The 20,922-nt window shown below is 39.4% G+C and overlaps 1 protein-coding gene across 4 annotated transcripts; it reads right to left on the bottom strand.

Annotated features, from left to right (window-relative positions):
- Nucleotides 1-249: 249 nt before the first annotated feature.
- tmem200ca (transmembrane protein 200C, genome duplicate a) lies at nucleotides 250-15,086 on the bottom strand. 4 transcript variants are annotated; one of them, XM_088642117.1, is made up of 3 exons: nucleotides 14,058-15,086; nucleotides 12,907-13,066; nucleotides 250-3,395 (listed from the first exon to the last, which is right to left on the bottom strand). In XM_088642117.1, the coding sequence occupies exon 3, from the start codon at nucleotides 3,360-3,362 to the stop codon at nucleotides 1,725-1,727; it is 1,638 nt and encodes a 545-aa protein (XP_088498243.1). In that variant the 5' UTR covers nucleotides 3,363-3,395; nucleotides 12,907-13,066; nucleotides 14,058-15,086; the 3' UTR covers nucleotides 250-1,724. The 4 variants fall into 4 exon arrangements, with proteins under 4 accessions (XP_088498243.1, XP_088498244.1, XP_088498242.1 ...); XM_088642118.1 differs by having other exon boundaries at nucleotides 12,907-13,010; XM_088642116.1 differs by lacking the exon at nucleotides 12,907-13,066.
- Nucleotides 15,087-20,922: the final 5,836 nt, after the last annotated feature.

Raw genomic sequence — 20,922 nt, 5'->3', positions numbered from 1 at the left:
ATAGTACACTAGGCCTTAGTCCCTGCCCTATAGCAAGGGATAGATGGTGCATGGCTTGTGCAAGGAAAGGTATCTACTGCAAGAGCTAACATAGGTGTCCAAGATTGCTTTTGATCACAGCAGTTCAGATGGATGCCTGTAGAAGGATGTCAGTGATAAATGCACACTGATACCGTAGTTACAAATCTCTCAGACCTAAAACTTGGGACCTTGCAACTTCTGTACATATCAAGTAAATCACAATCACAGTGTCACTAATGTCATTTTAATTTGTATCAGACTGCCTACAGTTCACCAACCAGTTTGTAGAAATAGTTGGGTTTAGGCTGCACTGCACTGGAGTCCTCTCAGAAGTGAAGGCGTGACTCAACCTTGCAAATATCTCTAGGCATGTTGCTTTTACTGAATGTTTGCTACCTCTTATTTTATAGTGCAACAATGATTGTATCACATACTGTACCCAGGCAAACATCCCACTGTAATTCAGAAGAATGCAACATCCAACAGTACAGACAGAGCCAAACAAATCCCCTTAAATGTTATTTCTGCAAATTCTAGGATGCTTTTTAATTTGCATTATTTTTCCATGTACTGTATATACTGTAATTCAGAACGTGATGTTGGTACATGTTTCCCAATCTATTATCGACAGCTTCTGTGATAGTCTCTTGCAAGTACTATGAAAGAACAGATGTATTTAGTCACACATTTACAACTGTTCAAAAATTCATCACATTCATATTCTCAGAACATTATGCATAAACATTTGTACTGGATGAAATCTGCTGTAAATCTGTTTCATTTTTGTCAGAGCCTTTGAAAATGCTGTTATCGTTTGTGTAAAAGGTAAAATCTTAAAATTAATTTTCAAATTCCAATGAAGATTAATGTTGGAAGCTTTAATACTGAATTAACAGGTCATTAGTTTTATGATTGTATCAGTACTATAGTGACTTAACAGACTGAAACAATACTTTGTATATTTGATGTTAGCAATGATATATTATTCTGTAGTTATATTAATTATGTCAATACGGAGTGCAGAACGTCCCTGATCTTTTGCTTCTAAGGGGACTAGTACAGAACACAGACTTTTCAAGACTGGTAATTCAATATAGCACTACAAACCTTAAATTTCCAAAAATTACAATTTCGTAACAGTGTCTCATTATATAGATACATTTCTAGACAAGCAATTCAGGCATGTTTAAAATAAAATGAAACTGACAAGTACGTATACAATTTGAAGTATGAAATAACTGTTATACTTGTGTTGACAAAAATACATATTTTTCACAGGCAGTTAGAATGTGTTACGAATAATATTGCTTACTTGAGACCAGTGTTGCTCAGACAGAAGGAAAAACTGCCTGTTGTAACACTGAAAAGAAAGTTTGGAAATTATTTTAGAGACTGCAATCCCTAACTGGATTGCCTTACTTTATAAACTAGATTTTCATTTTGTAGTTGTTACTGTTAATATATACTCATTATTTTTGAGACATACAGTCACAACTCAACATAACCATAACGTTTTTGTCTTTTTTCAGTTTTTTTTTGCTTTGAGTCTTCTACAGTAAATTGTAAATGTAAATAAATGCAACATTCTGAGATTCTTTGGGTTATGACTTAACCGCCAACAGGAGTATTCATTCACCACCTATAGGAGTATAAGATTGTTTTTTTAAAAAAAAAGACGGTGCTAATAATCGTCATGAATCTTCTCAAACACCCGTGCTTTCAAGATCTTCATTGTCCAAGCTCAGGGAAGCGCCTGACTTGGAGATCATTAGAAGTTTCTCCTTGTTTGTATATTGCCTGGTTATCCCTTTTGGGGGTTCATCAGAACTCTCTTGGAGATCTGGATCTGTATCGCTCCCCTCCTGTCTGTCTGCTTCCTTAGAGACTCCACTGCGGGAGGCAACAGGATCAGAAGATTCAAAGGACTCTCCTCCAGCTTCTCCAAGTTTTATGTAACCCTTACTGTTCGACCGTTCCAGACGGGGGCAGCTTAGGCGCCTACATCTTTCCCCCTTCTGGTCATCAGCTCTCGACGGACAATCACCGAGGTCTACAGACTTCGAGTAATCGGAAAGGGCGCTGAGGGAAAGGTGGGATCCCATTCCCCTCCGGCTGGGAGACGGAGGGAGCAACTGGACCTGTGAGCCCTGTGGAGAGGTCCGCTGAGCCCCTTGCAAGCTACTTGTGCTCTTGTGAATGGCTGCCGATTCTTCCGGGGAAAACACGTTGGTCTTTGAGGTCTCCACCTTGGTTTCAGTGTTACCACTGTTGGCACTGCTCACATCAGTCTCTTCCAAGTCACAAACGACTGCTTTGCTTTTCAGGTCTTTTGAGTCTGTGCTCTCTGGTGGCTTAGCGCTGTTTTCCTCTAACACACAGTTGTTAAGCTTGATCACTGGGAGGGTAAAAGCATTGATGGAAGAAGTAACAATCGATCTTGTCTCCCACTTTTTTGCCACGGGTGCCCTTTCAGTTGTCCTGGTTTGTTCCCTGTATATACTGTAGACCGTGTCTGTAAAGCTCTGCCCCTCTCTAGAAACAGTCTGTTGTCTGGCTACCGAGTGCCGCCTCACTGCTTGAATGCTTTCACCCTGATCTTGTTGCTTGACTGCCGCAGAAACTGTAGAAGGCCATGAGCTCTTGGCTAGCATGGCAGCGCTATAAGATCCACCAGACTTCACGTCCACACTCCTTGACTGCACGTAGTTGACAAAGCCATTAAGTGGTGTGCAGTCTTTAGTCCGTAAACTGTGAATATCTATGACTGTTGAGTAAATGTCCCTCAGGTTGATAATTTTCGTCTTTTTGTCTCTGTTCTCATGAAGGACAGCATTGGCACAAATGAAAAGGAAAATGCCAATGCCCATGATCAGCGGGCCAAAGACCTTCAACTTGTCCGAATACAAATACCTCTCCAGAAATTCAGCAAAAAAGCCTAAAGATGAAGAAGTGTCCACAGAGGTGCTGTTAGAATGATTGTTTTTCAGCGAATCTCTGTCCGTTTGGTAAATATGTCTATTGCTTGTCTGATTATTTGACTCCAATACTGTCTTTCTGTTATTTGGTGAGTTTTTCGACTGTCGGACATCTTGATAAACTGGACTGTTCCTGGGCCAGTAACCCATTATAGCCATGGCTATTCCTACAAGCAACACTAATATTCCAATGGCGGCAATCAGCCCAGAGACAGAACACAGCTTCAATTTGCCCTTGACCACAACAACATCATTCTTTCTTTTCTTCTTTGGTTTCCTTTTCCTCTTGTTCTGCGCGCGATTTTTGGATCGGAGAGAATCCTGTCTTCTGGCTGAAATCCGAAGCAGACCTCCAGTTGCTATCATGATCACGGTTTGATGGCTGAACAGTCACTCATCCTAGGAATAAAACAGGGGGACAGAAGAGCTCAGTTATATTCCAGGTTTCTGCAATATCCTCTTCATAACAGTTGTGCTTTAGCATCATTTTAAATGAATTCAACAACACAAAGTCCTTATAAGAGCGTGTAAATATCGGATTTTATAGGTATATCTGTCTTACATAACACAAGTTCTATTGTTTCCTTGTTGTATAATTACTGTACATTTCCCTCAGTTTACATTAAAGGTTTACATACAGTGCCTTGCAAAAGTATTCATTCATATTTTGATTAAAAAAACTGACTTTAAACAAATATTCACACATCACTTGCAATTCAATAAAGGGGGCAGCATTGGAAGACGATTGCAAGAGATTGTATCCCAATCGAATTATAACTTCTTGACATTTTTTTATTGTGGACATACTGCATGTTCCAATGATATACACACACTTTTGGAGATAATCATGTCCATGAAAGTTAACAGGCAGAAGGAAAGAAGAGGACGTTAACATTTTTTAATGGCACCTGTCTAACATACTTCCCTTTGGGCTTTTCAATGAGAAGCCTGCACAGAAATAAAGTTGCAGTAAAAAGAAGTTACAGAGAAAAGGCTAAGATGTCCAGACTCTTAAGGATGTGTTCTAGGTTAGTGGGGCAGTCACTTGAGCAGAACTTTCAAACTGTTGACATTATAAGAGTGTGTGGAGACTGTGTGTTAGTATCCCCTCTGATGCCTTCATGTTCTGCATGAGGAATACCAAGTGATGCTTTCACATTTAGAGTCCTTCAGTGCAGACATAACACAGTGGTGTTGCAATGACGATGCAAGGGGTGATGTCTTTTATGTAATATTATATTTCATTTTAATGTAATGTTTATTTGTACTGTTTGCATACTTTTGCAAGTCTCTGTATGTGTAAAACATAGTTGCTTGGTTGCAAAATAAACTACTGAGAAATCAGAAAAGAAAGTATTATTGTATCGTAACTGCACAGAAAACACTTAATAAGGTATGGAACAAAAAGTGAGGTGAAATGACAGAAAAACTAAGATAACATCAGTTAGTCCTTTAAGAATGGTTGTTTAATTCAGTTCACTAAGACTCACAGGGATGAAGGTGTTTCGAATTTAAATCTCGGGAAGGTAAGGTTGATTAAGGTTATACAAATGCTGCAGAGGTCATTTAGAATGGTGTGTCATTAAGATACAGTATAAGAAGAACACTTTTGCCTAGAGAAAGAGTTTAAGGAAAAGCAGCCAGATCTATTTGAAATGTGAAAGGAATGCCATACACAGAGTAAATAGATGATTAATGTTAATGAAAAAGTTAATGAAAAAAACAAAAAAAAAGTCATGCTTGTGTAAGTATTCAGTACCTTTACTGTGACTAACCTAATTTTTGGTACACAAAATGACCTTAACAAGCCACACAAATAGATAAGTGGCCTCTGTCTGCAATGCGTGCAATAACAGTGGTTCATGTGATTTCAGAATAAATACGCCTACAGTATGTTTATGAGGTCCCTCAGTCAGGCAGTGAACTGCAAGCAAAGACTCAACTATGAGGACCAAGGAGCTTTCATAACAACTCAGGGATAAAGTACTGTAGTATAAAGGGTAAAGGGAAGGGTATAAAAACAATGTAAGCATGGCTAATGTCTCTTTGAGCCTGGTGAAGTTGAATAAGAAGCAGCAGGCACCCAGACACAGCATAGATCAGGCTGCCCATCTTACCTTACCAGCCAGACAAGGAGGAAGTGTTTAGAGGCGCCACCATGAGGCCAACAGTGACTTTTAAAGAGCGGTAGAGTTCAAGGGCTGAAACAGGAGGAAATGTCCATGAGTTAAAAGTCCCCATCTCTCCACATGGCAGAGGGGAAAACCCATCTCAGATCCTGCACGGAGTTTGCAACAAAGCTTGGAGCGATGCAGCAAACAAGTGGCAAAAGGGTTTGTGTGAACACAAGACAAAACTGGCACGCTTGGGTCTAGATGCAAAGCTTTACAACTGATGCAAGCCCAACACACTACATCAGTCAGGCAACAAAATCTCTGCTGTCAAGCATGATGGTAGCCGTGTTCTGCAGGGGTTAGGAAACTTGGCCGGACAGATGGGAGCATAGATGGAGCAACGTACTGGAAAATCATAGATGAAAATCTACTTCAGACCTAAAGCTGTGACAAACGTTTGCCCTGCTGCAGGACAAAGACCTACAGCACAAGGCCACGGCTATAGTGGAGTGGCTTTAGAGTAAGATACTGAATGTCTCCGAGTGGCCAAGTAAAAAATGTTAATGCATCCTTTTGTAATTTCCCAAAAGTACTCCCATAGCAAGGGTCTGAATACTTCTGCACAGCACTTTAGTCTAGAGCAGAGGAGGATTATGATCAAACTCAACGCTCAACACTGACACAAGCAGCTGATGGCACCCATGAACACTATGAAGAAGTCCATTCAGTACTGAGATTAGAAGGACTACATCTTTAGACAGAAACCTGTAGGTACCAATTTGCTGATGCCAATTACCTGTGATGCTTTCAAAAATGACTGAATGATATCCTCAGAGCTACTGGCTTAACACTCAGGCTTGCATTTTCTCTAACTAATTTCTTATTTTCTTTTTAACAATAGACAAAAGCAACACCATAAAAATCACTTAAGGTAAAACAATGTTAGGAATATCCATTTAAAACTGAAATGTAACAATCATTCTTATAACACAGCAGAAGTTTATCACTGAATATCTCTTATAACAGGTGGCATGACTGCTTTGATACAGCCCAAAAATATATAAGAAGGTGTTTGTATGTTTTAAAAGGTGACTGAATATATGAATGTAAAAAAGTATACTTGACCACCTCTTTTAAATTAAGATAAAAAATATTCTTAATTAATCTTAATTATGATACACCATCATGCTACTAAAGCCATTTATGCTTAATCTAAAATTTAAGTTAACAATAGCTACAGTACAAAGAGCTTAGTAAGCAATTTTAACATGATTATCACACAGGATTGTGAGTTCAGATCACAGACAGGACACTACTATTGTAACTGCTGTACTGTTCTAAATGTTCTACTGGATAAATAGATCTTCAAGTCATCTACAGTATGTAAATTGACCAACAAAACTGATAAATAAAATAAAAGATTAAAAAGACCAATCAGGAGTTTTATGACACAGCAAGGCTAGACTTGAAGGAATGTTGTCATCAGAATTAACAGCCCATGCTGCATCAACAGAGGCTGAATTATTTCCTAGTCTGTATGACATTCTCTCGGTACAATTAAATTTGAATATTTGGTAGAGAATGCCTGAAGAGAATTATTTATCAGCCTTTGCTGCTTTTTGTTTGTTCGCACATATACAGTGACAAAAACATTGGCATTAATTACAAAAGCAACCTTTTACCGATGATAAAAACCATAATGTGTTCATGTGTAAAGCCTACAAACAGCACTTCCAACAGATATTTTTCCTAATTAATTTGCATTTTGATTAGTTTGAGAAACAAACCCAAATTGTACATTTTTTAATAATGAAAATGCATTTCAGTAAGCAGTTTGTAGATCACATAAATATGGTATAGTGTCTTTACAGCCTGCATGCAAAATGCCTGGGATAAAATGAATTGTATTACAGTGAGGTGTATTAATTCCATTTACAATTAAATAACCTACCACTGAGCAAAATCAATTAAATATTGTACAGAGTCAATAAAAGACAAGTGCTGATGTATGTTAATGGACCTGAATTTACAAATCACACATTTCTAAAGCAGCTCTGACAAAACACAGAGATCACAAAAATTGAACAATTATACTCGGCTAAAACAGCAATTATATACTGAAAGAAAAAGGCATTTCAAGATGGCAACACGGCTGTAGTTCTTTCCAGTTTCCTTAAAGTATACTGAGGTCAAAGCAGGTGAACAATCCATTTAAATAGATTCACCACAGTGAGAGATTATTTACTGTATGTTCATTTACTTGGCTGTATCATCCCAGATACCGTAGTGCCGTAGCTGTTTCAAGCAAAAAAAAAAGAGGCTGCAGTATGTCCAGTTGTAAGAACACAAGTACAGGTAAAAAAAATAGACAATAATACTTCGGTAGGTATGAAAGTCAGTATTTTCAAAATTGCAAAAAAAAAAACACTACGGTGTGGGGGCCATTTGCGTTATGTGTCAGTCGGCTAAAAAATCAATCTAGTCTTTCTGATCAAAACATCTCACTTCAAATTATCCATATCACATAATTTGCATGTACAAATATTTGAGGTAGCTCAGGTGGGCAGCTGCGTCAGCATGCGTAGGCTGCAAAGGAACAAGTAAATAGGTCTACTGCATGCGGAAAAAAGAAGAAAGAAAACACAACATTTCGGCTGTGGAACAATGTTTTGGCTGTCCCTCTCTCCTGGCTTTTGTTTTCCCAGGCTACATTATCTTTGCTGACTGTCCCATCTTTCTTACACCCAAAGAAGACTCCATAGCCGAAATGCTGCGTTTTCTTTCTTCTCTTTTCAGCATGGAATAAACCTTTACTTGTAAAGATATCTCGCGTGCAACAATAAATGGAGACATCAGGGAATGTGTGGCTTTTCCAACGATCACCAATTACTGTAACTCTGCACGTGATTACAATTGCAGTCTGAAAGGAAAGACAATTTCCAGCCATCCCACGGTCTTGGCTGAATGTTTGGATCCGTAAATATTCACAGTGGTTTTACTGCCACCTTTATTCGAACTTGGCTACAGCCGATATGGAGACTGCAGATGAGTAACACAGAGTAGTCTGCTGTGCATGAAATTGTGATGGAGGAAATGCCAGGAGCCCCGCTAGCCCAACATCAGAGGAACAATCCAGGCCAAGTGCTCTTCATTCTGATCCTGACAAAGGTTTTCCGTAAAGTTTACAGGAATGCGCCGTTTTAACAAACCCACGAAAACTTTAACAGGACCCTTCCCATTAAAAACAACAACAAAAAAAACCTTGGGTATCTTGTCAAGAGCTGCTTTGACCTCAGGAAACTACTCAGAGCATCCAGGGGTTTGATGGGATGAAAGCAAAGAGAGTGCTCTGGATTTGGATTAAGAGTAGGCTAGTCTAAGGTCAGCATACAGCCCAGGGATAAGAGCCTGAGATCCCGCTGCTGTAACAGACATGAAAGCACAGAACATGCAGGTCTGAGTTCTCATGAAGATCACGAGCATGATACAAAGCAGAATTAAACATATTCCAACAAACTGTTTGAAGAGTCTTTATTTGACTTTTATACTACCTTATAACAAATGAGGCTAAAGGCCATTAGCATGCTTGGTGCTTCATGCCTTTTGAACATTCATCAAAGTCACCTTAGGAAACAGAATATTGCAAAAGGTCCTGGTTTGGTGCAGCACAAACTAATAAAAGGCAGACCTGGTTGCTGTGAAACACAATGAGCTTTTTACCATTGCTCACTTTTATCTACTCAAAACCATACACAAAAAAATGTGTTTAGAACGTTATTGCAGGCTCATCGACAGAGCATCAATCTGTAGCGTATTAAAAAATAATCTTGCCCACTTCTCCGTGACTAGTCAGAAGTAAGAGAAAAAGACATTTGTATTCTGAAGCCATCACAGGTACTGAAAAGGTCAGCAGCTCCCTGCTGCAGGACCGGTGTGATTCTGCCACCACTTTTCTTAATTTGAGACGACACGTTTTCTCCTATTATAAATGCACATGGCAAGGACAAATAGCAGCATGTAGCATTTCTGTAAAAGGTGCCGAGCAAGTTATCCTGTAGCTCTCAGCTGTATTGTTTTTTAGGCTAATAGTTCATGTTGTAATACAAGCCTTGGAATACAAGTCTCCTCTTCTCTTACATTTGCATGAAATCTTAAAAGAATTAAAATTTGCTTTCACATGTACTCTATAGTCCTGCAGCTGATAAATACTTCATAATCTCAACTACTTAAACCATGCCCGTTTCCTAGGATGTATGTGTATTTGTGTTGGTCATTTCAAGCTAAAGATCACTGAATTCCTACATCAATAAAAATAACTTACATGCTATAGTGCTATAGTGCTATAGTGAGGAAAATGACATTGACCCAGTGATGCAAATTGCATACAGCAGCTCCAGGACACTAAGGTTTCTTCACAAGATGGTGCTCATGAAAAAACGATAAAAATAATCATAACATTTTCTGTTAATTCACCAAGGATTACAAAACACATGATGATCTTACAGTACGTTTAAGATGTTATTCTTCATTTGTCTAGCGAAGATTTAAGGGACTGCAAGTCGTATTTTCAAAACTACACGTGAACAGCAAGGCTCATGAAATCTGGGGTCTGTAAAGTTATTTAACTACAAATGATAGGCAGGGACCATAATGTCAAAAACAGTCAACGAGTTTTATGGTGAGCTGATTAGCACAAAACATAATCTTATCTCCCTGAATGATAAGAATGTAGCCCTTGGCGCTGTGCTCAGTCTTCATGTTCTGCTTTATCTGCACTTCACTATGCTTGGCCTGAGTGAATCCTTCCCTCCCTGAGTTTTAATAATGAGCAAAATTAGATTTCCATACTTCACTTCACTGTGTTCATCCCCAGCCTCACCCCCCCCCCACACAAAATCAAATACAAGATTTAGGACCACACTCATTTCATACCTGTTAGGTATTAAACAATGTTCATAGTAAATCCCATTAATAAACCATGCCTTCACTACAATGCTATTATAAGAAGCAAAATATGTGCATAATAAAGTACAAATGTAAAGTGAAAGATTTTATTGCAGACTCATAGAATATTAAGTGCAAAATGAATTAGAATACCTCTTTCAAAATCGCTCTTTTTGCCTTGTTATAAACACATTTTAAATGGCATTGCAGGACAAATCATTAAGTCCTGCCTGTAGCAAACAGAAACATTGCCAATATTACACACATTATTCTCTCAGGAGCATGATTCAGCATTTATATTTTGCACCACTACTGATGATAAAGAGATTCAGGGCATTAGCATCAAGGACTGACTCGCAGGCTTCTCAGATGTTCTGTAATTAAATGGAGTAGCAAGACCAAGGCTGTATGAAGAATGAGGTGAGTGGGAAGATACTGATCTTAAAAGATTAGATTTATGGTGGTGAAGCTACTAACATGACAAAACACAACACTTGTCCCAGAATGGCTGCAAAATGAGGTCACTGTCTTATGTATCTGTCAAAAACCAAGTCATTCGAAGTGTGATCAAACTACAAATGCAGTACCAGTGAAAGCAATGATATCACTAAGTACCATTTTCCACAGTGGACAGCACTAGCCCAGTCTAATTCTTAATTAATCTACCCCTGCAACTAAGAACACTTTAACAATAATACCAATAATTAAAAGCAGTAGCAGTCATTGTAGTCTACTCACTATCCTTTGTGGTACAGTATATGCTGTAAAGATGCTGAAAAGATGACAATGGAAAATAAATGTGTGGGCAACTACAATTGATTCTCTCTATTTCATTCACTGGGCTTCTGGCTGGACAATAACATTGGTATTCAGGCAGTAAATCACAGGGAATCAGGACTTGTTTTACTTACAGTATGACGACACACTGTTAACTTTTAGATGACCGGGGTCTGAACCAGTTGCTTCTGTACACCGTGATGGAAAAGCATTGCGAGTTTATCATGGAGAAAACTTTGAAAGACCATTTGTATAATCACTGCTGCAGAAAATATCTTGTGTTGAAGCTCTTGACCTGTACTAGTCCTGAGTTACAGATTGGTTGACAAATGGTAGCATTCATCAGAATGGGCCTCTTAGCAGCTTCTCTCTATCCACAGTGCTGAACTCTTGGTGGACAACACTCCAGTCTTCTGTAGAAAATACCGTACAAACATACTGATATTTTCATACTAAATGCACTGCATTGCTATTACAACTGACCAAAAAAGAACAGTACCTCCCCTCAGCGGAAGGGGTCAAATGTCACAGGCTGTATGACCAAATAATGTGTCAAGTACATAGGTCTGTTTCTAATATTTAGGTTTTGCAAGAGCCAAGAGGAAAGAGAATCCGGTTTTCATCTTCAACCAAACAGCACCTGTCAGTTACAAGTAAGATTCCACAGGATGGACAACCAGATCTTTTTAGGTTGCAGAATAAACCTGGCTGTGGCTCACACCACTTCACTGAGCAGCCTGACTCCGCTCAAGAACATTCGACAGCTGTTTTCTATGAAGGGTGAAGGGCAGGGCATATATTTTGATGATCTCCAGATTTATGTTCTAAGGGTACGGGGGAGGTTCATCAAACCCTCAGAATGTGCAGTCTCCTATTAAAGACAATTGAGAAGTAGATGTCAGCCTCCTTATTTCATTATTTGCCTGGTATTTGTAAGGTAGAAATGTTGCAGAACAGGAAGCAGAGGAAGGAGAATTAAAAAAAAACGTCGTTTTCAGTGTTCATTTATTTTCGAAGGACTAACATTCAATTTGAATATATCCAAACGGATACAATTTACTAATAATTAAATGCAAGGCTATATTTAAAATTGCGGATGCAGAACATTAGACACGTCACAATAAACATACTCCAGCGTGGCAGACTGCGTTAATTCTAGAACCACACACAGCGGTAACAATTCACGGACAGGGCTAATCAGCAGGTCAGGAACACGCTAACAGAGTGGATAAGATCAGAAATGCTGATTTGCAATATAAAATGGATAATTCAGGATGCACCTGAACGGTGGTTTTGTACTGCTTGACTGCACAAACTCCCTTTGTGGAGTCAACCTTGGAACATCCAGTCAGTGCCCTGGAGAAACCTAATTCCTAATTGTACACATCTCGTTAGGGACTCAGTCTCTAGAGGAATGGCCTGTTCAATTTCGGGGGGGTCTTTATGTCAAATCTCTTGACTAAAGGATAGAAAAAAAAAAGCTCTAGCCCTGGTTGGTTTGCTCCTGAAACACCGCAGCAATTTCCACACTCTACGAGCCGCTGTAACATGAAATTCTGGAAATCAACCTCTGAATAAATGTATTTCCTTTCTTCCAAACTAGAGTGCTCATTCATAACGGACATTTAATTACAGTGCAAAACTAAACGGCAATTGCTCTTTAAGAGAAAAACGGCATTTTACAGTACATCAAAGACATTGGGAAAAGCTTCTATTCAGAAGCAACTAACGCTTACTGTAGCTCTGTATGTTATAAACTCCTGTTCACGACATTCTGAAACATATTTAACGTTTACGAGCAACAGTATATGTTAAAGCAAAAAAAAAAACCATTGAAGAATTCCCAGCGTAATAGAATACATACTTCTTTCGGTTTTCTGCGGTATGTAAATAATTGCCTGTATCGATAAGTAACCACAGCACAATTCATAGAATATTCCTGCAAAGCAACGTACATTTCAGTAGAATTTTATCTGTATTGAGGCAACTCTTACACAATTATTACTAAATTGTCTTAACCCATAGACAAAGGTAGCAATGATAAAGGATAGACATCTGTGAAAATGGCTTCATACTTGTCTGAATTTTCTTCGGAAACCGTGAGTGATCTGTGCTCAAGTCGGCAGCTGGAACAGGTCCCGGTCCTGTTACCTCTTCAACTGCAAGTCACTTCTGTAACCTGCGGTACAGCGCTGAACTACACAGTAACTCTCGGCGCACACCGCGGGAGGTTTGCTGGTTAACCATTGTGGGAGAAAAAAAACAACGAATGCTGCTCCAGAGATATTTTCAAACTCCACAATCAGATCTTAAATACTCCTGGAGGTGATCAAAGTGGAACAGGAATATAGCCTCATAGCACAGGGTTAAACAGTGAAGAGCACAAATATCAAAATAGGGATTACTTCAAAACAAATGACTGGGCGCTAGGGATGATACAGTTAATACAGGCAGAAAGGCTGCCGCCGGACCCTAAATTGATAATGAAGATTAAATGTGCCCTACTCTTGGCGGTTTTTTTCTACCGTGCAGTGATTAAAGATATGTACTGTATGTTTTTCCCCTCACACAACACAAAATGCTCTGCATTCATTTACAGTAGGTGACACTTAAACCCCTACTTCTCACCCGTTTCTCACGAACACCATTCACCAAAAAAGCACAGAATAAACAGAATAAGTAGCGGGGTGTAAAAAAGTAATTAGGAGTAATTAATAAAATATGACAAGGTGTGTGCGGGGGGTTTATAAGATTTAAACATATTGATCCCACTACATCTCTGTTTCTATCAAAGTATATATTTTTTTATGAATTCGTCATACCTTAATGAAAAACGTTTCATCTTAATCATACGCATAAGCTACACACCTGGACCAAGCATTTATACAAAGCCCTTTGTACACACCTACTGTATCACCGAGCTTTCTTCTTAAAGCACTAATTAAAGAAATAAGCTACTCAGTTGCGCGAATCGCATACCGTCATGTGTTCAACTGACTTTGTAGATATAGGTGTTGCCAATCCATTTACTCTTTCAAAACAGCCCCCGTTTTGATGAAGAATGTAATACAAAAATAAAGGGATACAGCGGTAATTTGTTTTCTTAGGCTTCATCAGCTGCCAGTCGTTGAAACTAGTCCTAAAGCCGAAGACCCCCGAGATCCGCCAGTCTCCATTAATCTTTAAAATGGCAGCATTTACATGGACAGCAAACGACCAAACTTACCAGGGAAGACGCACGAAATGTAACGACGCCAGGGAGAGGGGGGGAACAGATATTCCCGGGGCTTTCGCAATCAGCAAAAAGTTTCTGCCTTCCAGTGTGGACACCTCAGACGTGTAAAGGAAACTCTGCGCTGTGTTTGACCCCCCATAATCCAAGCCATAAAAAAAAAATGTGGCCAAAGCGTAAAGCTGGACTAAATTGCAGAAGTCATCCAACCTCTAGTGAATAATGGAAAGTTGTAGTTTCCATTGGTGGACGCGCATTGTCCGGATTCCCGAGTCTTCCGTGGATGTCTGTGGGCTCAACGCGCGCCTTCACGGTTTCCTCGGAGTTGCAGCCAGAGGTCTGTGCAGTTTGTAATGGTGAGTTTTCAGCTGGCAGACAGGGGTGATGGTGATATTGCCGATATTACCCTGAATCCCCGCTGTTGCTATGATACCACAGCAGTGACGGGCTGAAACGGCTGCAGGATGTGAATAATTGCCTTCTTAACTATCCTTTTAGTATAGTAACCAGCCCCTTCCTCTGTCCGCATCTAGACGAGCAGCTCCCCCGCCTGCGAGAAAACCGAGGTTCAAAACGGAGAGCGCAGGTGTGGGAAACACACAAGTGCGCTCGGCGACGTGCATGGCAGCTGCACTCTGCACGGCCACATCAGCAGCCTGTGCAAGATATCACCTGGGTTCCTTCACAAGCGTGACCTCCTCGCCGTGATGTCAAAAAGCACAAAAGCCACATTGCCTGTGTGCGTACCGACGTCACGGCAAGGCGATCAGCTCTGACCTGTCGGCAACTGGTTAAATTGTTAGATGAACATCTTCGCTGGAAAAAAAACAAAAAGGCATCGCAGAATGAAATAAATTGCGTTCACCCCGTCTGCTTTCGCAGGGTTCACATAGTGCAAGATATTCGTCCAGAACGTTAAGGCAGTGCGCCTTAAACGAAACTGTTCCCAGAGCATGTTTTTTTCCAAGCCATAATCTACATCACCGCAATTATTTCCACAGGATCTGAGAGCTGGAGCTGAAAATAAACATGCCAGCTGCGTGGGATTTGACAATATTCCACTGGGGGGTGGAGGGGAGGGGGCAATGTTCACATCCGTTTCAAGAGCATTTTTTAGAGACTTTTAGCGTGAAACTAGATCCGTTATTTACGAGCAATTACCAAACGATTACTATCAACTATCAACATAAATACATCCCTGTCATGGAACTGCTATATGTGTTTTATATTTGCAAAACCTTTTGTCTGGTAAAAAAATATTTACTTTTTTGGATAGCATTGTAAATTCGACGTACGATTCTTTTAAATATAGTATATAAACAATACCATTAAAACAGTAAATATAGTTCAGAAATTATATGAGCTTTATGCTGATGGAAGGTACAGTAGCTAGACAAAACACGTTATTTTTCTTTTAGAAGCTGCAATGGTTAGAAATGCTGTAACGGATTCGGGTTCTTGGGCTTGTGCCCTCGCCGCTCCCGCTCCAGTTCGTCCCTCACCGCATGGGCTCGAACCCGGGCCTCCAGCGTCGCTCAACAGGGGTCTTGCCGGCTGAGCTAAAGAAGAGCTTCTTCAGCCCGGGCGGCAACATCCCTGTTAGGCGCAGGGGCGTATTTGTTACAATACTAATAAAAAAACATAACCTGGAATTTGCAACTAGTAAACCTAAGAAGTACTGTGAATTAAAGTCATTGTGATCTTCAGTTGAAACAATGTTAAACACTTATTCAATTTATTTAAATACATGTTCTTGGTGAAACTGAAGGCGTGTTCGCAAAGATTTGCAAGTCAGAGACTAGTCTGGAATGCGCTTTTATATGCATTTGCTCAAACCTGTATATGGTAATTCTTGCCCATTGTCGTTGCCATTGTATATAATATTATATAGCTCTTTCAGGGCCATTATTTGGTGAACATTTTCATCATAAGAGCAGCATACGGTCATCAAATCATTGTGATGACCAGTGAAGAAAATGAATGTCCTTCATTATTCTACATTATTCTACAGTAACATGATGGCATTTCTGCATACTGCAGCAGGCAAGAAATTGCAGATGACTCCAAGACTGAATGACCATTGGAAAACCAACTAGTTTTCAGTTATACTTCATGTTCAGGGACATTTTCAGAAGTGCGGTCAGATTCTACTGATGAAAGAAGCTGATGAATATAAGGGGATAGCGTACTTGATATGTTGGCAGAGGAAGTGACAGTGCTGGTCAGAGATCAGTACTGTCACGTCCTCCTCACTCATGAAGGATGAGCCAGGGAGAAAATGCTGCAACATCGATGTTGGGGTGGAGGGAGAGGTGCTAAATCAAGATTGTCGTGCTGCGTACAGCCAGGGATCTTATGTACAGTATGTGGAGAAACGGAAATGTGAGATTAGAATTTAACCTCCTCCTGAGCTTCTCTTCAAAAAAACATTTCTGTAGTTCGGTCTAATTCTAATGAGGAAATGAGCTGATGAATATAAAAGGATAGCGTATTTAATACTTTGTCTTTAACTAGCCTGGCTTAGGAAACGACAGCGATGTCTGTAGAAAAGTGCTGTCACATCCCCCTAAGGATCCCAAGAAACACCCACACAGATTTTGAACACTGAGCTGAGACAAGTCGGTTCGGCTGCAGGCTTGCAGGGAGTGAGCAGGATGTGCCTTTAACATGAAATGAGTGACAAGTGCGCATGATGCACACTTGAGCTTGTTTGAACAAGTAGATACAGATCTGCAGTGAATGCGATGTGATATGCTTATGCCTGTTTGATCAAGACAATTCGGACATGCAGCGACTGAGATGCCGGCCGAAGCTTGTTTGATCAAGAAAATGAGGATGTGCAGTGAACGAGATGCAGGGTTGAAATTGTTTGACTAGATTCGGATACGCAGTGTTTTGGAGGAAGACTGACGGTGAATGAAGTGAATGAGAAGCACTTCTGACCAGGTGACAGAATGAGTCAGCAGCCAGGTGGCTTCCTTTGCAGCTAGCGGTGCTACAGTAGCAGGACTTGCTGGCTTGAGACTGGAACTCTGTAGTGGGCAGCAGAAGTGGCCCAGAGGAGTAGCTTAGTGTCAGGAAGTAGGAAGACAACATGCTGAGATTTGCTTGATGGATGAGAACGTTTTCCAAGCAAAACCCCCAAAGAAGAAGGAATATCAGCTACTGTACGCATTTGGCTGGAAGTTTTGGAAGGGGGAAGAGTGGAAGGTCAGCGCCTCGCCAGCTGGACACCAACTGAGGCAGGGGGAACAGTGGAACCCTTGAACTTGCTCTTTTGAATCTGAGGAGGTATATGATTATGTATACCCTGAACTCCACATACTCTACCTAAAGAAAACTTTTTAAGTCAGCTTTAGATCAATATCCTGCCAGAGATACAGTGAATACTGTTGCTCTACTGTAGACAGCATTATCTCTGAAGCCTTACTTTCTGACATAAAGTATAAATGGCTGACAAGCTTTTCCTACCTGGTATCCTCTGAGCAGGACATCTTGGAGTGTGGGTGCTGCCTTCCCTAAGGAATGCTATTAAAGATGTTTTGGAAATTCAATCATTTGATTTTGACAGAAAGATATGAACTTGTTGAAATGTGTTAATATCAACAATACCTGTTGTATATGAGTAACTATAATATTTTCTTATATATTCCTGCCACAATTTTGATATGGTGCAGCATTTTACAACATACAGTATGGTCCTTATCTTCGCCAGTAATGACTTAAGTACCCTGTGAGGAGACGAATGCTCTGCTGTTCTCTGCACATCTTGGAATCTACTGTAGATATGTCAGTTCTGCCTCCAATTTTACTGTATTCTCCCACTTTCAGCTATCACACTGGCTTGAAGAGATGAAGTTTATGTGCAGTTGTGTACATTATGAGATCTTTTACTTGTTAAAACGAATTGTAGATTCTTTGAAGTACAAAAATATTTTTACCACTATTGGTCAGATGGGGAAATCATCCCATTTTAGGTCAGCTTTCATTGGAATAATTATTATTTTTTAATGAAATATCAAAATGACAAACAAGATTCAGACATATATTCACCATGTGGCCAGAATACAGTACCAATATTAGTACCAATGGCTATTACCTTTCTTGGTGCGAATATAATGTAGTCGTGCATTTACAAGTAGGTTTAATATAGATAACCATTTTTTAATATACCTCTGCTACATCATATTCCTGAAACTGAAGCCATTCACAATGAGGAAAAAAACTTGTTTGCTAGCCTGAGGATGATCAGTTTGCTCATTGTGTATCACCGTTTACTGGAGGTGAGCACTCACATGTGGTAAACTGGAAGACATCCACAGATAAATACAACAGAGGTAGCAGAGCTGGGTTGTTTCTTCCGAAATTTGCCCCAAATGGGTGGTGTGTTGTTAAAAAAAAACATTGATATTATTTGAGATTTGAGATTATTTGAGAGTTCAGTTTAAAATAGCATACAGCAGCATTCAATGATGAAACCCACTAGAACAGATCATACACAGCATTACTTTGGTGGTCAAAGGTTCTGTAACCAGTATGCTGGTGGTCAAGAGAAAAATAAAGTCAGAATTGATTCTGGACTCCAAAGTATAGGTACTGTGGCAAAGTGGAACAGTTTTAGGGCTTTGTACTCTTGACAGCAGGTTTCAAAACCTCACTGGGAGCCCTGGTGATGTATCCTTAAGCAAGGAATAAGAACCCAGATTTCTCTAGCCTATATTTGCATGTGGAGAAGTTCTAATTGTAATCTCTGTAGGTTGCTTTAATTAATGAAGGGTAAAATAGGGGCAGGGTAATAGTAGAGAATTTGTATGAGATCTTTAAACAAGAATTAGCTTCTGGGGAAAATTAATGGCGATGTTTTGCATGTAGATATTAACAACGAACAAATTTACTTTGAAATATTACCTAGATGAAGACATACATCGTGGAGCCCTCTCTTGTGAGCTGACTTGCCCCACTTTCACTAACTCTCTTAGGGTTATATATCTCAGTTGGGCTCTCAAGGATCCCAGCACAGCGTACCTTACAACTTTTCGGTGTGAATAATTGGTATATGGTTCACTTTCCTATACATAAAATACATAAAAGATAAATTTTCTTTCCCATTTTTAGGACAGTAATTTTTAAACCTCTCTTAGATATAGTGGGTGGCTGTTCAACACATTAGCAATGCTATCAAATTAATAAGCATAACAATAAATATTAAGGCAATGTTATGATGTTGTAAATTGTCCCATCATGAGTGATCAATGTTTAGGCACAGGGTAAGCTCTTTTTTTTTACAAAAAATGAAACTTTTTTTTCTTTTATGAATGATTCATGATTTTTTAAGAACTGTGCTTCATATCGAACTGAGGCTGAAGTTAAAAACTCATAAAGCCATTAGGTGAGTACATGAATCAGTGTTAGAGAACATGGTTTTCTTTTGAAAGTATTTTAATCATCGGTTTTTGAACAAGTGATACTACAGCAAATTATCTGGAGTGTAAATTAACTTTTTAAAAATATACTGTACCATGGCCGCAGCACTTTACAAAGAACGAGACAATTTTAAATTTCCCACATGTACATGGACATGAAGGGACTGGGAATTGGTGATTTTTCTTGCTGAACAGTAACTAATTAAGGCACACCAAAAACATGCTCTATGAGAAAGCAGGTCTACACTCTGAAGAACAGAAGAAGGCTTTATTCAGTGGAGGAAAATAAGAAACTATAAAAATTAGAATCATTACCTCTGTCACAGGGAGTTCTCATTCACATTCTTAATTGTCGAGGTGCATTTCGATGTCTCAATCCATGGCTAACCAGACCATCTCAAATATTCACTCGGATAGGATGCTCTCATAACGCAGAACTATATTATAAACATGCAAACAAGATCTCAAATAACACATATTTGAACAAGGAATTAATTCAGTCCTGCTGTAAGGCATAGATAGCCATCAGTAAACCCATTGCTCAGTCACAATCATAGTTCCACATTCAAGTTGTACTGGTCCTTAAACCACCCCACAGAAAACCAAGACAAGATCAATCTCAACAGAAGAAATACCATACATGTAAGCTCAAGGTAGATGTGACACAAACACAGCAGTGTAGGGTAGTTTGCCCTTACATATTATGCAGGGTTTAATGCGTGCTTTCACACTGTACGTTTTTTACAGAAAGCACAGTGAAATGTTTCAGGGAGTTCTTTTTACATGACCCTTCTCTGTACAGTAATTTACTATATCTCACTCTGCGCTTACCAATGGCTATCCCAGTTATCTCAGATGTATAATAATTTATTAATGCTCTTTTTTATTCCAACCTTCATAGAGGTATTTAAAAACAAAGTAATTCATTCAGCTCTTCATTGGTTATTTGAAGTCGTGTCAGTTAAATTATTGTAATGAGAGAACATGCTAACGAGTATAAAGGAATAGTACTAATACAGTACTTTGGCATTAACAAGCCTAGCTAAGGAAATGACTGCACTGTTGCATCCCCTCTCACTAACTGTATGAGTAATGAACCAGGGAGGCAGCTACAACAAGTGAAGTTGGAGTGGAGGGATAAGTGCCAGAAAAGATGTGCACAGAGCCAGGGAGTATTTATTTGACCTCCTCATAAACTTCTTAACTTTTTAACACCAGATGTTATATAATTACCATTATCTGTAATTATATGTTGTTTTTCATTGTATTTGAATGCATTATACCGTACATATAGGTGTTTCCAAGGAAAGTGGAATCAGTAATCCAGGAAAGTGTATGCATGAAAACATGCATGCACATTCTACAGTATGTTTACACACAGAATATTAAACGAAGGGGAATGTACAGTAGAAAGAGAATAAATGACAAAACCCTGC

Source organism: Lepisosteus platostomus, chromosome 8, assembly GCF_059453375.1.
Source record: "Lepisosteus platostomus isolate fLepPlt1 chromosome 8, fLepPlt1.hap1, whole genome shotgun sequence".
Taxonomy (NCBI): Eukaryota; Metazoa; Chordata; class Actinopteri; order Semionotiformes; family Lepisosteidae; genus Lepisosteus; species Lepisosteus platostomus.
This window is presented reverse-complemented; position numbering and strand designations above follow the sequence as displayed.